Source organism: Oryza brachyantha, chromosome 9, assembly GCF_000231095.2.
Source record: "Oryza brachyantha chromosome 9, ObraRS2, whole genome shotgun sequence".
NCBI classification, from domain to species: Eukaryota; Viridiplantae; Streptophyta; class Magnoliopsida; order Poales; family Poaceae; genus Oryza; species Oryza brachyantha.
The window spans coordinates 6,947,825-6,966,722 of NC_023171.2; the positions used below are offsets into that span (position 1 = coordinate 6,947,825).

At 37.9% G+C, this 18,898-nt stretch overlaps 1 protein-coding gene, 1 long non-coding RNA gene and 1 pseudogene across 11 annotated transcripts; 2 read left to right on the plus strand and 1 right to left on the minus strand.

The window, feature by feature from the left end:
* Window positions 1-503: 503 nt before the first annotated feature.
* Window positions 504-9,860, plus strand: LOC102721673 (probable LRR receptor-like serine/threonine-protein kinase At1g07650). Its single transcript, XM_006661080.3, has 24 exons — window positions 504-645; window positions 1,162-1,315; window positions 1,486-1,557; window positions 1,654-1,722; window positions 2,665-2,736; window positions 2,822-2,893; window positions 3,003-3,074; window positions 3,161-3,232; window positions 3,352-3,423; window positions 3,533-3,604; window positions 3,688-3,759; window positions 4,019-4,090; window positions 4,228-4,293; window positions 4,724-4,783; window positions 4,876-4,914; window positions 5,029-5,087; window positions 5,439-5,818; window positions 5,911-6,106; window positions 6,294-6,461; window positions 7,232-7,350; window positions 7,619-7,829; window positions 8,085-8,319; window positions 8,733-8,883; window positions 9,386-9,860. Exons 1-24 carry the CDS (start codon window positions 519-521, stop codon window positions 9,749-9,751), a joined length of 3,048 nt encoding a protein of 1,015 aa, XP_006661143.2. The 5' UTR covers window positions 504-518; the 3' UTR covers window positions 9,752-9,860.
* LOC107304998 lies at window positions 642-11,799 on the minus strand. 10 transcript variants are annotated; one of them, XR_005812497.1, is made up of 7 exons: window positions 10,664-11,799; window positions 9,856-10,113; window positions 9,354-9,737; window positions 4,849-4,898; window positions 4,686-4,775; window positions 1,046-4,273; window positions 642-913 (listed from the first exon to the last, which is right to left on the minus strand). It is a non-coding gene; the product is annotated as an uncharacterized LOC107304998 (long non-coding RNA). The 10 variants fall into 10 exon arrangements; XR_005812499.1 differs by having other exon boundaries at window positions 1,046-4,524; XR_005812501.1 differs by having other exon boundaries at window positions 1,046-4,188; window positions 4,263-4,775.
* A 3,322-nt stretch (window positions 11,800-15,121) lies between these two features.
* Window positions 15,122-18,665, plus strand: LOC102721955 (annotated as a pseudogene).
* Window positions 18,666-18,898: the final 233 nt, after the last annotated feature.

Below are 18,898 nucleotides of genomic sequence, written 5' to 3' on the forward strand. Positions count from 1 at the left end.
CACCGTTCATTAAAAATCGTGGATCGGTTTCGAACATTTGCTTTCACAAATCGCAAAAGAAATCATTTGTAGCATGCACAACAAAGCCCCAGCAGGGCTAGAAATGACCCAGCATTGCACAAAAGAAAACCAACAATGACCTGACATCCGTTGTCTGAAATTGCTTATGATTCTTGCGCGTTTCTGCTGTGTCTCTCTCTCTCTCCTCTCTCTCTCTCTACTTTGCCCTTTCCCAGGTCACGCGGCTGCAATCTGCACACTGCATCTTCCAGTTCTTCACCCAGTGCGCACACTGCAACTTCTCACGCAGTGCATGCAGCATCGCACAAAAGAGATAGAGAAAAAGGTTTCCAGCAAAAGAGAGATATATATATAGAGAGAGAGGACCAGAGAGAGAAATAGTGTGTGAGGATTCTTTGCCTAGAAAGCCAAGTCATCCACTCCTCTGGCAGTCTCCCACTGACATTGTCTTTCCACTTGGAGTTCAGAGAGAGAGAGAGAGAGAGAGAGAGAGGAGGATGGCATGGAGGTTGGTGCCATGTGGCTGGAGACTGCTGTTCTTGGTGACTCTGGGCCTTGTTCTTGCTGAGGTCCATGGTTCAGGGGCTAGAGCAGCTTCCCTCCCTAGGCTCTTCCCAGCTGAAGGTATGTATGCTTATGCTACAATCTCTGCAGCTCCCTCCCCTGTATTGTTTCTGAGGTCCCATGTTTTGGTTCTCTCCCGTCTTTACTTTTTCTCTTAGTTCAATGGTCTAGAGAAAGAAAGTTGCTTTGTGATAAGCTGAGTTCCTTTTTCTTTTTTCCTTGTAACTTGTAAGCATTCTTCTCCAGGTTTCTTAGTTCCTTACTGTACTTTCTTCCTGTTCTTCTTGGGCCTCCTTTGCTTGTGGAGTCCTATGCTTGATAAGTGCTACTGCAAGAAAGGGACAAGTGCTCATTACACATATTCAAGGCTCTGTTTCCTTGTCTTCCTATCCATAAGCATGTGAATGCGTAAAGTTTGAGATCAAATAAACGACGGAGATGCCCAGGATGTGGAAAAAACCTGATTTTTGTGCAGGATGGTGATGTAGTAACTGGGGAACCCTTTATTTTTGTCATCTGACTCGTGATCTTGCATGCTATTCAGTTCCTGAAAAATATGAGCTTGCAATTTTGCAGTGCGAACTCTTCGCCGTCTTGCAGACAAGATGGGAATCTCACGTTGGAACTTCTCCGTTGATCCATGCAACTCCGGCAATAGCACAATCTCTTGGGGGCAGTTGAATTGTGATTGCTCCTTCTACAACCATACCTTCTGCCATGTCATTGGCATGTATGCACTAGTTCTTGACAATTATTCTTTACAATTTGATATCCTGCTTGGCTATAAATTTGACCTTCTGATGGAGTTCTAGGAACAGATGATCACACACGATTGGACCTGAGCAGATTATGCCACATTTTGTGCCATAGTGTAACATGTCATCTTGATCATCTTTGCAGATCCCTGGCAGGTCAGAACTTCACTGGTGAGCTCCCACCAGACTTCGCCGAATTCCCCAATCTCCTCCAATTGTAAGTTCTAAACAACCAATGCAACCAATCTGTGCCATAAGCTTTAGCTGTGTTAAAAGAATGATAAATATCATAATCCATATTTCCATGATTCAGAGATCTAAGCAGAAGTTTATTGCACGGTGGAGTACCTGACCAGTGGGCCCAAATGAAGTTACAAGGACTGTGAGTGACCTAACCTTCACTTGATTACCTCACTATTGTCTTGGGTAATACAACCAAATCTAACATGTGGAACGAATTTTATATTTATGAAGGAACAGTCAATGTCTTGTTGACTTGTTGGCATGGACTGTTGGGAAGTAAAGCATCTTAGATAGAAACAAATTATGCTGCTAAAGCACATTTTATATTGTGCGATAGATTAGGCTCATTTTGTCCTATATGAACAGGCAACATGAATGTCAATCGTCTTTTGTACAATTCTGCCAACCCTTTTCAACTATTGCATTGTACATACTGAATTTGAGACCCAGCAAGAAAATCCAAGAGTTAAAATTCAACATCTCCTAGTTTTTGTTTGAATTCTTATATTCTTAATCAAAATGATGTTGTGCAAGGGTCCACCATGAGCTTAACTTTGGATATAATACTCCCAGTCCTATATCTACGAGATAGCGATATATATAGGAGTTAGTAGCTTTTTTACTGTCCTTAAAAAGGTAACTAGAGATACCCATTTTTAGTATAAAAACTTCATATCTCCTTGTACCAAAATTTTACACTAAAAAATTGATACCTCTAGTTACTTTCTTAAAGACCACAAAGTTTCTCTAAAGATTATTGCATTATATCATCCTGTAAAAACTTCCCTCCTTTTGCAGTCATCAGAATTCCACACCGTCATGCCATTGTGGAAATGTTAGATACTTCCCCTTCTTGCTTAATTTAATATCATCTAACAAATTCATATTATAAATTAGCAGAAAAGTCACACCAAAGAACCATGTGACAATGTGCATAAATTTTGTAAAGTCAAAATACTGACTACATTTGCTGTAGCTGCGTGGGTGAGATGAAAATTTGCATGATGGGAACAGAAATAAGATAGTCATATTATAAATAAATGTCATATACACATTTATTGATCTCATATGAAACATGCAGGTCATTAATGGGAAACAATTTGTCGGGGCCTTTTCCCATGGCTCTTACAAAGATCACAACCCTGACTAACCTGTAAGAATAAATGAAAATAATTTATGTTCAATAGTTTGGAATTTTCTTTTCTAAATCCTTAATTTGGCAAAGTTATAATCTGCAGGAGTATTGAAGGAAACAATTTTTATGGCCCAATCCCACCCGAAATTGGACATCTCATGCAAATGGAGAAATTGTGAGTATTTTGTTATTTATATTATAGGTAAAAAATAAGGAAGACATCATTACTGGTTGAATTGACAAATGGAGTTGCTTATGACTTCTAAACTGATACTGAAACTCAGAGTATTATCGACCAATGAGTTTTCCGGACCTCTTCCTGCTGCTCTTGCTAGGTTAACCAATTTAACCGACTTGTAAGATAACTGCATCAATTTATTTTTTGCTGCTTCATTCCATAGATTCTGTTTTTCTAATGTTTAACTACTGACATTGATGACAGAAGGATTTCTGGTAACAATTTTTCTGGAAGAATGCCTGGTTTCTTGGATAAGTTGACAAAGCTCATAAAATTGTGAGTCGGCAAATTTATGTTTAAAAGAGTAATAAGTTCCTTGCATTATTTAATTTAATATCACTCTGGATCCACAGCATTGTTTAGTTTAATAACATCTTGTTCCTGTAACCGTGCAGGCAAATTGAAGGATCTTTATTGGAAGGGCCTATCCCCTCAGGATTTTCCGAATTGAAAAACCTTTCTGATCTGTATGTCAGCACAAATGTTTGAAACTATAATTATTCTATATACTTTATGTTATATAATTGTTGGGTATAAATTCTCACAAAAGCATGGTTGCCTCTGTGTATTAACCAGGAGGATTAGTGATCTGAGAGGTAGAGGATCAGTTTTCCCAGACTTAAGTGTTCTGGTATCCATGAGGACAATGTATGGTTATGATGTTTCTTGAGTTATTAAACCTTTTCATTTATAGGTGTCCATATATATAACATGAACTTATTTGAGTGCAGCATACTTCGGAATTGCTCTATCAGTGGAAGCATTCCATCTTACATTGGGAACATGGGAAATCTTAAGCATTTGTAAGTTTAGCATGTTGTGTTGGGCTCATTGGCCCCTTCAGAAATTTGCGCGATTCTTCGTCGGTTGGCCTCATGTGAATTTGATATAGAGGAATGTAGCATGTTATTGTAAAAGTACATGTACAGTCAATTGTGTAAATCACAAAATTATGTCAGGACAAAGTTTAGTATGTTGTGTTGGCCACATTTATCCTTGATTTCTCTTGCTCTTGCAAGATATTTATGTTCCTCACATATTTACTAAATATTGTTTGTGCAGGGATCTGAGTTTTAATAGCCTGACTGGAGAAATACCGGGTTCATTTGCTAACCTGGGAAGTGTAGATCAGATGTAAGTTGTGATATTTAATGAAAACCAAACTAAAATTGCCATCTCATTGAACTTTATTCTCGCATAATCTCAACAAAAATTGGCCTACAGATATGTACCTGGAAATTCACTGCATCTCAACCAAAATTGGCCTGCAGATATCTAACAGGAAATTCACTCAATGGGAGCATACCTGAATGGATACTGAAGACAAACAGGATTGCGTAAGTTATTTTGTGTATTCACCCTCTGAAGAGATACAATATTTCATCAGTCTTATATGTGTGTGCCCGTAGACTCATTAGGATTTGTCATTCATTTTTGTTCTTTACAATTTTAGAAAACCTAAATTCAGTTTATAAATAAGAGGCGCTGGCATTCTAATGCTTAAGTCATGCATGATATTGGATGTGTACATCTGTTTTGGATGTAGAGGCCAGCTTTTAATCCATTTTCTGGGAAAAAAAGGTCATGCGAGGTATTAGAAAACTAATTAGGTGCCTTTTTACCTAAAAAACGCTAACAATATGTGTTTTTGCTCAACATGCTTGTGACAATGGTATTTAATTTCCCTACAAAAAAATGTTTTATTTAATTTAGCAGTAAAAGGTGTCACCTTGTTTGATCGAGTATAATACCGAATGTTAAATGCAGGGACATATCTTTTAATAACTTCACAATGGGGAGCTCAGGTCCTAGCCAATGCCTTCAAGGGTAAGAAAGTATTAAGCATGATTCCTGGACTTCAAGCTATTGAAAACATTTACAGAAATACTTACTTCTTCTCCTGTCACACTTAATTGCAGCAATCTGGTGGAGACCTATTCACCTGAAATGAGCAATTTGTGAGATTATTATTTCATTTGTTGCTTCAACATATTGTAAAGATTTAGACGAATGGACAAGTAAAGACATAATAAATTCATATTTGACTCTGGCTACTTATATCTTCTGCGCAGGACAAATGTTCAGTCATGCTTAAAGAGGAATTTTCCATGCGCTTCTTCTAATGGACAATGTAAGTTAGCACCTAGTGTTGCTTCACAGTCAACTCTAAAACAACGGATGCATCATAGAGAATGTTTTGTTGATACACGTTTCATTTGGATGCTCATAATTATTATGAACTGCCCATGCTACTTTGCCACTAAACCAAGACAAGTTATAAATCCTATATTACTGGATTATAAAATTACCAGTATAACCTATGAAATGCAGCAAACAAACAAACAAAAGTTCAGTCGAATGTAATTAATTTGTATGCAAAGGTGTACTGCTTCAAACTCATAAGCTAAGCTCTATATGGCTAATTTCCTTCATGATTTACCATTAATAATGTAGCTAATGTTGTTCTATAAAACTTTCACAGACTGGTGTAAATTGCATATCAACTGTGGTGACAAAGAATTAACTATAAATGGAACAAAATATGAAGCTGATGTGGAACCTAAAGGGGCTTCACTGCTGTACTTAAGCCCAGCCTCAAACTGGGCATTCAGCAGCACTGGGAACTTCATGGACAACAACATCAGTGACGACAGCTACATTGCGACAAACACATCAAAATTGACCATGGCCGACTCGGAGTTGTATGCAAGAGCACGCCTTTCGCCTCTATCACTCACATATTATGGACTCTGCATGCATGATGGGAGTTACACCGTTAAGCTTCATTTTGCTGAAATTGTTTTCACAAATGACAGCACATTCTGCAGCCTTGGCAAAAGAAGATTCAATGTGTTCATACAGGTAAAATCAGACATTTGATTTGTTCTGTTTCTACAAATTGTTGTGTCTTAATTGGCATCCAAGTATCCAAGTAACAAGTTCTATAATTTCAGGGAAGAATGGTTCTGGAGAACTTTGACATTGAACAATCAGCTGGAGGAGCTGCAAAGGCAGTTATCAAAACTTTCACGACAAATGTCATAAATCACACACTAGAAATTCGCTTCTATTGGGCAGGAAGGGGGACAACAGGCATTCCAAAAAGAGGAAATTATGGCCCTCTGATATCTGCGATATCAGTACTCCCAAGTATGACATTTTGATACTTGATATCTTGAATTTGCATGACATGTTTTGTTAATCACTATGAGCAAGGGTACAACCTTAAACAACACATTCAGTGTCCATCAAAGCTTTGACTCATTTCATAAATGTTTTCAAAGAAATACATTATATTTTTTTACTGATCTTATGGTTTTGGATTATGCTTATTCAGACTTCGAAGTTCCTTTGGCTGTTGAACCCCCACAAAATGGAAGTAGCGAAAAGCTTTCAAAGATATCTAAAGCATTCCTGGTTGCAATGCCAATTCTAGCAATGCTCGCAGCACTTTTTGTTGGAACTTATTGGATTAAAAGGAGGAGAAAGAGCTCGATGCATAAAGGTGACAATGCTAGAAGAGCTTATTTACTCAAATTATTTCAATTTTCATCTATGGCTCTATCTCTCAACCTTGCTGTCTTGCTTCACTCTACATGTATACACCATTTGTAGCATATTATTCCCTTCATCCCAAAATAAGTGCACATTCTTGTTCAATTTGAACTAAAAGGGTGCACTTGTTATAAGACGGAGGTTGTAGCATCTTTCTCCTTTCAACTGCTTGGCAAGACTAGCAATAGTAACTACTATACAACAATCTAAACTGGATGAAAAATCATATACTTCAAGTTATATTGCCTTATGAGTAGAATTTGGTTGGCCAAAGAGGCAGCTTTGTGGCGGTTGGCCAGGAGGGCCATCCCATAACTTTGCTTCAGTAGTTTAGGTCACAACATCCGTTTGTGAGAGATAGGCCTCTAAGCTCCTCTGCTCTTTTTTGTTCCTCTTTGTTCCCCCTCCCTTGTTTTTGTGGTTTGTAAATGCTTTTGTTCCTCTTAATGCAATGATACACAATTCTTTTGTGTATTTGCGAAAAAAAACTAATGGTCCATATGATTTTAATTATAAATCTGTCATTTGTTTAGTTTAATAGATAGAATGGATTGATCCGTAACCACCTCTGAACACATCCCGTTAAAAAAAAAGCAGAGGAATTCAGTTGTTCCACCTAACTCAAGAGATTACACTATAACAGAGAAGTCATCCTAGGATGGTATGGTTTGGGTATTTATGTGTGAACAAATAAATCATCCATGTCTTATTTGTTCTTAGATCTCAGAGCCTTCGACCTCCAAACTGGCTCCTTTACCTTGAGACAAATCAAATCAGCAACAAGGAATTTTGACGCGGCAAACAAGATTGGCGAAGGCGGTTTTGGTTCAGTTTACAAGGTCAGCCATCAGTCCCTCCATACTTAAAATTCTTCAGTCTGACAAGGCCATGTTACAATTAGGGGTGGTAATGGGTCCAACCATTTTACTTACAAAATTTAAGGGTCAGGTTTAAAACAGGTTGAAAATAAAATTGTATAGAGTTTTGAGCTAAAAATTTTATTTTTAAGAATTAAATAGGGTTGTGAAAGAACCCAAGGGCCTTGGCCCATTACCACTCCTAGTTACAATCGAAATTCTTATGATGGAGCCTTGTGTTTGCTTGCAGGGTTTGTTGTCTGATGGCACCATTATTGCTGTCAAACAGCTATCATCAAGGTCTAAACAAGGGAATCGTGAATTTGTGAATGAGATAGGCATGATATCTGCACTTCAGCATCCAAACCTTGTCAAGCTTTATGGCTGTTGTACAGAAGGAAACCAGCTGTCTCTTGTTTACGAATACATGGAAAATAACTGCCTAGCGCGTGCTCTTTTTGGTAATCTTACTTTCTAGAGTTTTTTTCTCATTCTTAAAAGAGTACCTTGAGGGACCACATTTTTTTGTGTAAAAATTTAATACCCTGAGGTACAATATATCTTAAGGTACCAGAATTTTGCACTAAAATTTTTTGTACCTCAAAGTACTTTTGAAGAATGGTAAAAAAAAAACCTACTTTCTAAGGTCTAGGCTTCCCCTCTTGAACTTATGCTACATATTGGAACTCATGAGCAATTTCTATGATTGGGTACAGTTGAACAATACAGGCTGAGCTTGGATTGGCAAACAAGACGTAAAATTTGCCTTGGAATAGCAAGGGGCTTAGCATATCTACATGAGGAGTCTGCAATAAGGATTGTGCACAGAGATATCAAGGCTAGCAATATACTGCTTGACAAAGATTTGAGTGCCAAGATCTCTGATTTTGGGCTAGCGAAGCTCAACGAAGATGATCACACACACATAAGCACAAGAGTAGCTGGAACCATGTAAGTTTTTATAACTCCATATATCTCTTACACCTAAAATTGAATTTAGACATGTCCCAAATCTCATTGATCTACAATGAGAAGTCTTTAAATGACATAACAGTTAGACCTTAGAAACATAGACAAAATGAAATACTGCACCCTTTATGTATAGTTTAGGGAAATTCTGTGCGCAACTAATATATAAAAACTTAAATAAATGTAGGGTACTACAAGGCACATAGTTGCACCTGAACTTAACAAATAGATTCAACCATCTGTGGATTAACAACTCCTAGGAATTTTCTTACTATTGAAATGAATTTGCACATGAACAACTATGATGGAGATTACTTCTTCTACCCATGCCCTTCTGAATAATTCCATTCAGTTACAGAGAAGATATTTGACTTCCTTTTGTCGTCTTCCTGCAGTGGATACATGGCTCCTGAGTATGCAATGCGTGGTTATTTAACAGATAAAGCTGATGTTTACAGTTTTGGGGTTGTTGCTCTGGAAACTGTTAGTGGAAAAAGTAACACAAACTACAGGCCAAAGGAAGATTTTGTTTATCTTCTTGATTGGGTAATTCCTAAACCCTTATACCTTACAAAATTTGTAGTATGGACCATATTAGATGGATGAAGCCTAGATATATGATTATTGATTACGTCGTAATCAAAGCAACCAGCATGCTTCAGAAAATTTGTCCAGCTTAGAATAACCAGTACCAGTTAAGAGTGTTTTGTGCCTCTTGTCTCTCAAACGTCTCCTGAACACAGATAAAATTTCTTCCCAAACTCTACATTAATGTTACACCTGACTCATGTAAGAATCTAACCGAAGGAATTGATCTTTACTTATCACTTATCAGCATAATAGCAGTTTTTTTATAATTTTAAATAAAATAGCATCCATTACTGATTTAATTTTGTCCCACGTATTGCTTATTTATAGGATAACAAGGTAAGAATGTCAATGAGAAAATTGCTAAAGGAAAAAGTATTTTCATCAAAATAAAATACTTAAATATGCTACATTCATGTTGTACATACCTTAAAAGTAGTTTCTCCTAAATGTGTTGCAGGCTTGTGTTCTACACGAGCGAGGAAACCTCTTAGAGCTGGTAGATCCAGACCTGGGCTCTGATTACTCAACAGAAGAGGCACTCCTCCTGCTAAATGTAGCCCTCTTATGCACCAATGCAGCACCAACACTGAGACCAAAGATGTCCAAAGTAGTGAGCCTGCTTGAGGGAAATACACCACTGCAACCATTTTTGTCAGACCTCAGCCTCGCTGCAAGCAGCCTGAGCTCAAGTGGTCTACGCAGAAACTTTTGGCAAAACCCAAGTGATCAGAGACAAAGCATGACAGCACAAGCATCATCCAGCAACACCAATGAGTCATCGTCTTTAGATATTGATGGTATCCTGAGACCTTCAGCGAGTTAAAAAAATGTCAGATGTGTTTCATGAGCTTGGTGCATGTAAGAACCATTTAGGTGTAGGCCAGTATTTCTGTGTAAGAAATGCAGTGTAAATACCTAGCAACATACCAGTGATTCATCCTTAGCTGATTGAGCACTACATATCCAGCTTGTTGCCTGTAAATCAATGATGTTCCTCGGGTTCACCTACCAAAATTTTCTCCTCGACAGTATCAATGATATCCCTTGGATCATCAGCAGAGATCACAAGATTATAAATGTTTGGTTCAGGATTGAGACAGTAGCAGATGTGCTTCTTATTTGACTTCCACAGCATGTTCACAAAGAGTGCAACAATAGGGGACACTGCTGTAATGAGTCATGCTACTGGCAAGAGGAAATATTGGTATGTTAAAATCAGTATCAATATTTACATTATTAGGTCAACCAGAAAAGGAAATCAAATACAATCAAATGTTTCTCAAGAACTGTCATCCCGTATAGAAGACTTGAGCAAAGAAAAACTTGAGGGGTTTGGTTCATTGCCTAAATCAACCATGCCAAAATTGTCATTCATTTGGTTTAAATCCAAAAAAATTAGCATTACCAAATTATTTGGCATCCTTTCATTGTGATGTAAATCAAAGTCTAGTTAATCTTGCCCAAATAATTGGCAACAATCGAAACAACAATCTCACCAAAATTTTGGTAACGACCAAAGCTTGCCATAGTAAAAAAAATTGGCAAGCCTAACAGTGGCATAGAACCAAACGTTCCACGATTGCTGCCAAAACTTAAAAAAAAAAAAAGGAATTCTACTCTCCCGGGGCAATTCACTTGCGTTGTACCTGTACAATGGTGGTAGAGAAGTCCTAATTTTTGAAGAGAATTTTGTGCTGCAGCAAAATTATGAGATAAGAGAGAAATATATCAGTACCTGGCAAGGGGAATTTCAGATCACCCTCGACACCCTCGAGTTTGAAACCAGACAAAACACGGGACTTTCGACTATTTGACGTCCTCTTCAATAGTGCACTCCCAAATGCCATCCTCTTAAGCAATTTCACTCCCAAATGTCATCCTCTAAAGCAATTTCAACTATTGACATCCTCTTCAATAGCGCACTCCCAAATGCCATCCTCTTGAGCAACTTTCGACTATTTACCATCATCTTCAATGACGCACTCCCAAACAAGGTTTGGGTTACCGCTCCAAACTCAGAAACTGTCGCCCGGTTATCGCGGTTTTTCTATGGCTTTGGGCAGTTTCTCACTGCGATAATCGCAGTATCCGCAGTGGTTTCTCCGTTGGTTTCGTCATCCCTGCTCCCAAATGCAATCCTCTTTGAGCAACTTCGACTATTTGCCACTTATAGGCTCATTGGACTGTTTCACAATTCGGATTCACATCTGAGGGGGAATGACTCCCTTTCCCTTCTTGGCTCATGGTGGAACAAGCGTGCAAGGTCGATGGTCTCCAGCCTGCGGCGGCCGGCCCCTACGGGGAATCCCGCCCGGGCCACCCCCACGCCGCTGGCTCGGAGCCAGGGCCGCGGCGAGGAACGCGTCGTCGGGCCGCTTGAGTGCCCAGAGCGCGCGGAGCAGGAGCGCAAGTCCCCCCCCCCCCCTCTCCGGCGAAGCATCCGCAGCGCGGCCCCCCATGCCCCAGCCCCCCTCCTCGAGCCCATGCTCCCCACCCGCATGTCATATCTGCCGCAGCCTCGGGAGCGGTGGCGGCAGTAGAGGGCGAGGGGGCCAGCTGGCAGAGCGCGGCGCTCACGGCATGAACCCAGGTGGGCCACCGCGGCGGGGGCGGCGCGCTCGCCGGAGTCTCTACGACGTCGCACGGAACAAGACGACAAGTAACCTCCACCTGCTCGATCTCCCATACCTCTGCACGTGATGTGCTCGCGCATTCCTACCACCAAACTCCAATCACCAGGATCGAAAGAACCACCTGGACCGATCGGCAAGCACTCGATGTGGTGGCGCTCTTCCTCCCGCCGCTCTCCACCGCCATTGTCGTCGAACCACCGTACCAGCAAGACAACTGGGGAAGTGAAGTGCCTTAGAGCTCCAATTTATCAGACTCGATCTAATACCATGTCACACCTGCTATACGGAGTATGTGCTCTTATTTTTCCTATTTTATCTTCTTAAAATATTTTTTTTAAATATTCATATAGCGTATAGTCTATAAACTAGCTATAAGTATATTTTAAACAGATAAAAGAGGAGAGATAATGAAGGTGGGCTACTAATTTGTAGCCAACTACATACAGGCTCCAAGACAAAATGTGTATATGACATGTGGGACCATATATTGATATTTTGTATATAACTATTGTATAATTGACTATTAGATTGACTATAAATCTCAGGGGAGTGAGAGGGTCAGGGCTACATGGTCATTTCCTAGTAGCACCATGCCCCACTTAAGTGAGGTGGCAGTGATGCTGTTTGTTTTCCTTTAAAGATTTTAGATTTTATTGTTGCCATGTTTTTTCGAGCACAAACGATATTACCTTGAGAGTTTTTCATTTGAGATTTTTTAGTCTAAATATTTGTTACAAAATCTCAGATATAGTTTTACAATATCTCACCTTTATAGTTGATGACTTTTCATTTGAAAATATTTGTTACAAAATCTCAGATATAGTATTACAAGTTTCGATGATTAGAAAACAAAATAATATAATATTCAATCATGACAAAAATAGCTGAGATGTAAGAAAATAATGTGCGAAGAGTGAAGTCTAGAATTTGAATCCTACATACCATATGTGCGCATATTCATTCAAAAAATCATTTGATTTTAGACTTGGGACATGCAACTACGTAAAGATCACCATTTTTATGCCCACAAATTTCAAAATTCGAAAATTAAGAAACACATTTTTACATCCAGACATCTTAACTTTGTGAAAAATCGATGTTCACAGGTAACCTTTTTTACAACTATAAAATTTGAAATCGGAAGTGAAAAATACATTTTCACAAGCAAACTTCTTAGCTTATTTTCACATGCAGTCTATTGAGAGAGCCGTATGAGCCGCAAGTGAAAATAGATTTCGACCACTGCCAAAACTCTTTTTTAACTGTGCATTCAACAGGGACCGGTCCTGGCATTTGCATAGTGTGGCCGCAGGGTGAGATAGAGATATAAGGCCTTTGCCAACACACAGTATTTTTATGAAAAAAATTCTTACACTTTTCAAAATTACACATATGCAAACGTTATATATTATTTTTTGTATCATAATAAAGTGTAGTTCTCTATATTAAAATTTCATCTCAATGAAAATAAGTGCAATCCTATAATACTGCCTCATCAATCATCTTTCGTTCAATTCTCCTTATCATACACGGATATATTATCTTACCACGCAACAGTCCCATCGTTTCTACCAGAGGACACCACTACAACATTTCTTTTTTTTTAATTTATCCTCTCGCCCCTAAAACCGCACTTAATATGGGACATCAGTGTTAATTAGGAGTGCATGAGTTTATAGCTCATGCCTATGGTCTATTTTGTTTTAGGGCTTTTCTACCCTCCTTGAAAAGATCTTGAGGTAAAAAAAAGTTTAGTACAAGGATTTTTTTATCATCCTTAAAAAATATCTTAAGGTACCAAGAATTTTAGTATAATTTTTTAATATACCTTGAAGTAGCACCCTTTTTACACCGAAAGGTGTGGTAAAAGAGCTCTTAGTACAAAATTACGATACCTTAGGGTACATTGTACGAGATACTAACTTTTACATTGAAAAATATGGTACATAGAGATATTTTTTTTCAAAAATGATAAAACAAAAAGCTCTTTTTTTTAATGTCGTCCTCAATATTAGATTATGGCCAATGATTTCTCATATAATTGAATTATATATGTGCTTGCAATGATATAGTAGAAATAGTTGCCAGAGGCATGCATGAGCTTTTGTAAAGGGGCAATAATGATGGGCACATGATGCTAAACTTGTTGTCGGAGGGTGTTTTCATTTTCACAAAAGCACCTGATATATATACGATAGAAAAAAAGGCCATAAGTACATCTCGTTCAACACCTCTATAGGCCGCCGATCACTTTACAGACGGTTGGCCCATTTGCGTAGTGAAACAGCCGGCGTCTAAAAAACCATTTTTTAGTATTTCTTCTATTCTATATTATAAGGTTATGAGTTGGTCTAGATTCATCCATTATCGATATATATATTTTATACATGTGTATAGGTTTATTAGCACACATATAAATATAGAAAAGATAAAAGGCTTATAACGCGGAACAACGGGTAAAATAGTGGTATAAGTTCCTAATCGCAACTGCATTTTTATCTTCACCGTCTAGATCGACAAGCTAGCGCGCTTGCATGCTTGTGGATCGAGTCGCTGCTCGACGACGCTTGATTCGTAGAGAACCAGGCACATGTGGCAGTTTATGGTACAATTTTTCACGTAATTAGCAACAAAAACACTATTAATTAGGAGTCTCCTATATATTGGTATGTGTTACTGGTAGGTTCTTAGTACTATAGCAAGTTCCTTAAGCTCCATTGCAGAATTAATAGGGCCAGATGCGTCGGCAGAAAGCTAATGTAATTTGTTTGCATGTGTGTGCTGCCCACACATCTGGTGCTTTTGTGAGAATGAAAACACTTCGTGCATCAAGGTTAGCATCGTATCTGATCGATCTGCCTGCATCTTTTGTTAACATGTCCCTTTACAAAAAGCTAGCTGCTCATTGCATGGCAACCTCTTTTCAACTATTACAACATTACAAGACGAAGCAAAGTTAAAAAAAACATGACACATCATCGTTATCGTCTTTTTCTTCTGCTTATCTACTACTATAAAAAAATCCTACTACCACTAGAGTGAATAATATACGGGTCCATTCTATCAGTGTCTAACTACTCGTCCACCATATCAGACCCGTTTGTTAGTGTGCAACAACTCTCCACCACCTAGCGATTATCTATACTCCTATAACACCAACTCCCTCCTATTTTTTGAAATTAAAAAGAAACTAAGATCTATATCAAACTATTTTTCTTAGCTCCACTTTTATAACATGCTAATTATATTTTTTAATAAAATACCATTGTAACGCATGGACAATATGCTAGTATCCTTATAAACCTGATTTTAGAGTATTTTTATTACAGTTTATTTTTCAGTTTTGATTTTTAGATCGCTAAAAACACGTACATAGAAATTTTATTTATAAATTATTTTTTGTTTGTAAATATCCCGTTTGTTTTTTCTCTGAAAAAGCCAAATTAACAATCACAACCATTCATCTCCTCCCTACCTCTATCCTCTATATAAGCTAGCTAGCTAGCTAGCCACCTTCCGAAGCACCAAAACTAACAAGTGCAAAATTGAGCAGCAATACAATGTCGTTGATGGTGACATCTTGCAACCTCCTGAGCCCAATGGCACCACGTCCACCTCCGGCGGTACTGAAAGCTTCCTCCGGCAACGGCAAGCCAGCAGCGGCGGCAATGGCAGTCAAAACGAAGTCTCCGCGTCTTTGTGTGCGTGCTAATAATTCCACGGGAAGCCAAGCTAATGCCACTGCTGCTGGGCATCCTTTGGCATCGCACCCTTTGGTGAGTGATATACCTGCACCACTATCTTTTTTTTTTCTTCTGCTTATGTTAATAATTAAGTTAAAATTTAAATTTTTAACCTTAAATTTGAAGTTAATTTTAGGTTTTTTACTGTAGTTTATTAGCATTGATATTTAGATAGCTAAAAATATGTATAAAAAATAAATATATCATTTGACTTTTTTTAATAAAAAACCAAACGATCACCCTCCTCCATAACGGGCCAGGTTATGGTGCACGTCTTGACAAACATAGTACCAGCTACATGTTTTAATGTACGACGCTTTGAATTTTAAACTTGACATTTAGTCATTCATCGTATTTTAAAAAATTAGTGCAAGCATGTGCGTATGTTGTGTTTAGAATACTTACCGTGATAAAATAAGTCAACAAAATAAATTAATGATATATGTTTCAAAAAAAATGAATAAGACAAGTGATCAAATATCATATCTAAAAGTTAAAGCATTACATATTTAAATATGGAAGGAGTATTACTCTACAATATAAATACTCCATGCATTTCACATTATAAGCTACATTGGTTTTGTTCTTAGTCAAATGTCTTTCGAGTTTGACCAAGTTAAATATATTCCTGATGGTATTAGAGTACATTTCAACACAATTGCACATCTTTGTGTGTGTATACCACACTATTTTGGAAAGACTTTGTTTATTAAATTTTCCTGGCAACAAAATATATTATTATTAAAATTTAAATAATTTGTATAAATCACATTAATATTTGTTGGTATAAATTTCGAATAAAAGTAGCTTCTAGACAGCATAGTTACTATAAATATTTTAGATTGATTATATTAAACTCCTAACTTTACTCTAGTTTCATGCAATTTTTATTTCTGATAGTCAGTTTATGTTTATTAATCCCTTTGTTTCATTCTGTAAGTCACTTTAGGTTTGTTCAAAATCAAACATCTTTAAATTTAGACAAATTTACATAAAACATGCTAACATTTACAACACCAAAGTAGTTTTATTAAATACATTAAATATATTTTTATAGTATATTTATTTTATATTAAAAATATTGCTATATTTTCTGTAAACTTGATCAAACCTGAAAAAGTTTAACTTAGTATAAATAATTTAGAGTGACTTATAACATGAAACATAAGGATTACGTTATTATTGGCGTCAAAATATGAACGATGACGTGTCACATATGAAGGCATGGGAGTCAATCTTAGACAGCTCCAGTGCAGGACCTAAATCTTAGAATACCTGAACGTGCCAGTCAATTTAATCCTGCAACTGATAACATAAGCAGTAAAACAAGCTGAAAATATCTAGCCGATCGGATATTGATGCTGTAACGGTTAGCCGATAGGATAAACGACCGGCTATAAAAAGCTTGAATCGGCTAGAAACTCAATAGAAATAAATTTGAATTAAATATTAGACCAACATAATCCGCCAAGTTACTTATTAATCTTAGTCGATCGGACGAGCCTCTATAACCAGATCGAACTAGACGTGCAGAGATTGGATTTAACCAAGACATTATACAGTCGAGCACGATATGATTATAGAAAACATGAAGATTAATAAGGCTAATAAATAAACCGACGAATTACTTGGAATAAACAATAAGTCATATCTTACGATCGGCTAAACCCAATTTGTGTATGATTCTCATAAGCCGATGCAACATAAATAACTGCCGATCTAACTAAATCAAGCCGACTGGTATAAAAATAACACATACTCTATTGATGTAAATATGATAAGCACGTAGATTGGCAAAAATCATCGGCTATAGACGGCGGACAAATAACCAAGATCTATAAAATATCTAGCACAGATTGCTAAGAATAATCATATAAGATCGGACCCAACCGAGACAGTTCAAGATTACGCCTAGCAACGTTAGGCTGGATACTAAACAGATTTAGATTGCTATCAAGCCAATGAGCCGATAACTAATAATTTATCGGTTGGTACTCCGATAAAGCAGTGAGCAAAACACATTGATCTGATATAAACTATCTAATAAACGCAATCTACAAGATCGGACCGAACCGAGACAGTACTAGATTGAATATGTCAAATAGCAAATAACAAACCAACATAGATCGCCCAAAGTGGTCAACCAGATCAACTCAAAACACAAAAGTGATCTAAACTGAAACTGATACGATAACTAGCAATCGCACAACTAGATTAGAAGATCAGACCTAACTGAGAGAATCCTAATCTAGCCGATGCGATTACCGTGGCCCGGCGGAACGATGGACTTACCTCTCCGCCGAAGATCGAAACGATGCAGCCCCGCGTCATGTGCCAAGTTCCACTAGAGTTGAAAACTTCGGACAAGAGGGTGGCGATGCGCCGAAAATATTTGATCTAATTATGATGTAGATGATTTACAATGACCCCGGGCATACATATTTATACCCTCGGGTGGATGCTAATCCGTGTCGGACACGACTCCTAATAGATAAAAAGAAATAACAAACTCTATCTCTAACACGACGCGGTTTCTAATAGATAAAAAAACAAACAAGTCTCAATCGGACTCTAATATCTTAGAGATAAAATTCTAACTAACTCTAACTACTAGATAAAATTACACCGCTATGCCTTAGTCTTCACGATTTCCTGTTGAATTCGAACTCTTTCGAATAATATTTCTGTCGGCGATTGCACCTTTCCTTATCCGAATTCAATACGAAAATTTACTAAATTTTAGTGTTAACAATTATATGAAGCTTAATTTTATCATTTTCCTCCTTCTTGTGCATGCAAGTATTATAAGCTACTACCTATGGTTCATATTGTAATGCTTTCTAGTCTTGTTTGATTCATCCATTGATGAATGTATATGATTTGTCTATATATGTAGATTCATTAGCATTTGTATGAATCTAGACAAGACTAGAAAGTTACATTGTGAAACCGATGGAGTAACATATATATATATATATGTCTGATGTCATGTGTGATATGTGTATATATGTAAGCCCTGATGCACCCCAAGTTCCCGCCGACGTCAGGCAACAAGTGGAGGATCACGGAGGACGACGACTACGTGAAGGTGTGGCTTCACGTCGGGGAGGAGATCGACAAGAGAAGGCTCCAGGTCCGGATCGAGCACAGGGTGCTCGTCGTCGGCTATACCGCCGGCGCCGGCGGCCAGAACCCCCCGGCGAACTCCCTCGACGTGCGCCTGCTGCTGCCGAACCTGTACGACACGAGCATGGTCGAGGCCGAGCTCACGTTCGGGTCGCTGCTGGTGACCATCGCCAAGCTCAAGCCCAAGGAGGAGGACGTAGTTAGGGTTCCGATCACGGCACGTACCATCGAGTAGGGATGAAAACGTTCAGTAGCTAGTGTCCCGTCATTATTGTACGACGCTTCTGGGATAAGAAGAATATATAGTTATGCCCGAGTTAATTTGGTTATGCTAAATGATACTCTCTCTGTTCCTAAATGTTTGACGCTGTTAAATTTTTTATACACGTTTGACTATTTGTTCTATTCAATTTTTTTTAAATTATGTGAAGTTATATATATATATAAAAGTATATTTAATAATAAATG